The sequence below is a fragment of the Belonocnema kinseyi genome, chromosome 2 (genome assembly GCF_010883055.1).
Source record: "Belonocnema kinseyi isolate 2016_QV_RU_SX_M_011 chromosome 2, B_treatae_v1, whole genome shotgun sequence".
In the NCBI taxonomy this organism is placed as follows: Eukaryota; Metazoa; Arthropoda; class Insecta; order Hymenoptera; family Cynipidae; genus Belonocnema; species Belonocnema kinseyi.
In genome coordinates, this window is record NC_046658.1 from 93397458 (window position 1) to 93399505 (window position 2048).

The 2048-nt window shown below is 33.7% G+C and overlaps 1 protein-coding gene across 1 annotated transcript in view; it reads left to right on the forward strand.

Moving 5' to 3' along the window:
• Positions 1–756: 756 nt before the first annotated feature.
• Positions 757–2048, forward strand: part of LOC117182899 — an 8441-nt gene continuing 7149 nt past the window's right edge. Inside the window, exons 1-3 of the mRNA XM_033376014.1 lie at positions 757–895; positions 1207–1331; positions 1415–1597. Of these exons, the coding sequence (XP_033231905.1) occupies positions 835–895; positions 1207–1331; positions 1415–1597 (369 nt within the window). The 5' untranslated portion in view covers positions 757–834. The remainder of the gene's footprint in view (positions 896–1206; positions 1332–1414; positions 1598–2048) is intronic.

A 2048-nucleotide genomic window follows, 5' to 3' on the forward strand; every position in this document is an offset into this window, starting at 1 on the left:
ATTATAAATCTGTTCTTTATTTCTTGATAGAATATTAAATTAAAAAAAAGTTTTTAAAAACTATACTATTATTATTAGCGATTTAAGGGCATATACTTCAATATACAAAAAAATTAGGGGCTGTCCTTATTGAAAAGATGAATTTGGTCCTTCCATATGTATTTGTATCTTTATTTACTTATGAAAAGCTCATAGGACTGGATAGCCCTTTACGGAACAGGTTTTACACATTACAGATAAAATGCGACGACGATCGATTTCGAGGGTAGAATTTGAAGTGTCAAATAAGTGATGAGATTTCTAATACACGTTTGCATTTTGAACGTGTGGTGTTTCTAAATTTTTAGTAATGCTTTTCTTTCACGGGATTTGGAAGGTTCTGGCCACCCCGAATATCTGGACACTCACCAGGTGTACATCCACGGAGAGCACTGTTGTAGTATATGCTACTATTTCCGTTTAGTAAGCTAAAGTATCGTAATAGTAACTACGTGATGGTTAAAATCTACTACACGCTGTTTAGTTTCATTGGGATGCTTTTACTAAACAGCGTAGTACGGGCCTTGACTATCTGTATAGTAAAAGCAACTTCTCTGCATCATCGTTTAGTAAATAGAACTACTCTACCTCGCCGTTTAGTAAAAGGAACTACTCAGTTTCATCTCCTCCCTCTTCCTCCAGCTCTTTCTATGGACAGTGCCTGCTTGTGTTGGTTGGACGCTTGTGTTGGTTGGACGCGTATGTAGTGCAAACATATTACCGTAAGCTTCGAAGTATATAATGTTCCTAACTTTGTGTGGAGTTTTTTGCGTGATCGAGTTCTGTGTAAAGTGAATGGGGATGGACACGCTCATATCAAGCTGGTGTTTTTCTTCGTATGTGAAAGTATTTGAAGGTAACTTACAACTGCAGATAGAATAAACAGCTCGGTGACGCGCTCGTTATGCTAACCTCAAAATTTGTTTCATATCTTTTTTTGCCCAACTCACGTTCACACGAATTCCTCTGTATGTATATTTAAAACTTGTTTAGCTCCAATAGAAGGCAGTGAAGAACGTTTGTATATTCTTGAAAAATTATAATTAGATAACAGAACTATAGGAATTTAGGAATGTAAAGCCTTCTGCAGTGTTTTCGTGAGTTCGGTAGTATACAACCAATGCAATTTGTTATAATATAATAAAATATTATTTTTCTGATTTGCAGATAATAAAATTGAAGTGCTTACTCTTTATTTATTAAATTTTGAGGCACTGAGCGTCTTTATTCCTCCCATAGGGGATAGGCTGAAATTTTTGGGTAGACTTGAAGATTTTAAGAGGGATAGAGAGGTATGTATAAGAAGAAATGTTTATTACAATGTACACTACACGAATACGCTTATTTTTTTTTAATGAATTTTTTGTTCTTGCAGATGACTGGTGATATGGTAGATGAGGAAGTAATTCTGGGTGCGGAAATTCCAGAATTTACAGAGATTCCAGAGTCCTCAATAACTGACGCATCCTCTGAGGCGCCTACAGAGGATCAGAATAAGAGGCTCGTACCTTGCCCTGAAACTCGAACGACGAGGAGGAGAGTAGATGAGTCTACTTCTGTGAGTATATATATTCCAGAAATCATTTAACATTTGATTTTTAATGATTAGTAGTAGACCGAATCCATTTCAAAGGTGGCAGATCCTAAAGTTAAAGTCGCAGAATCTCTCAGTGAAAAAATATTAAAATTTTTTAAAAGAAATTAGGCGATGCATATTTTTGCGATTAGTGTGAAAAAATGTTCACAAAGTTATGCGTATTAAAATTTTTTGTTTCGTTTTTCGAAAGACCCCCAATTATTTCTTTACAGTTATACACTCAGAGTACAATAATTTACGCATATAAAATTGAAAGTACTAACATATTTTTAATATAAAAAAATATAAATCCACGTTATCATTTTCAATACTCTGAATTAAAAAATCAATCAATGGACTCTAAAATTGTCAAAATTATATAATTTTAAGGAATTTTAAGCTAGAAACATCAAATATTGAAAAATTGAAAAAT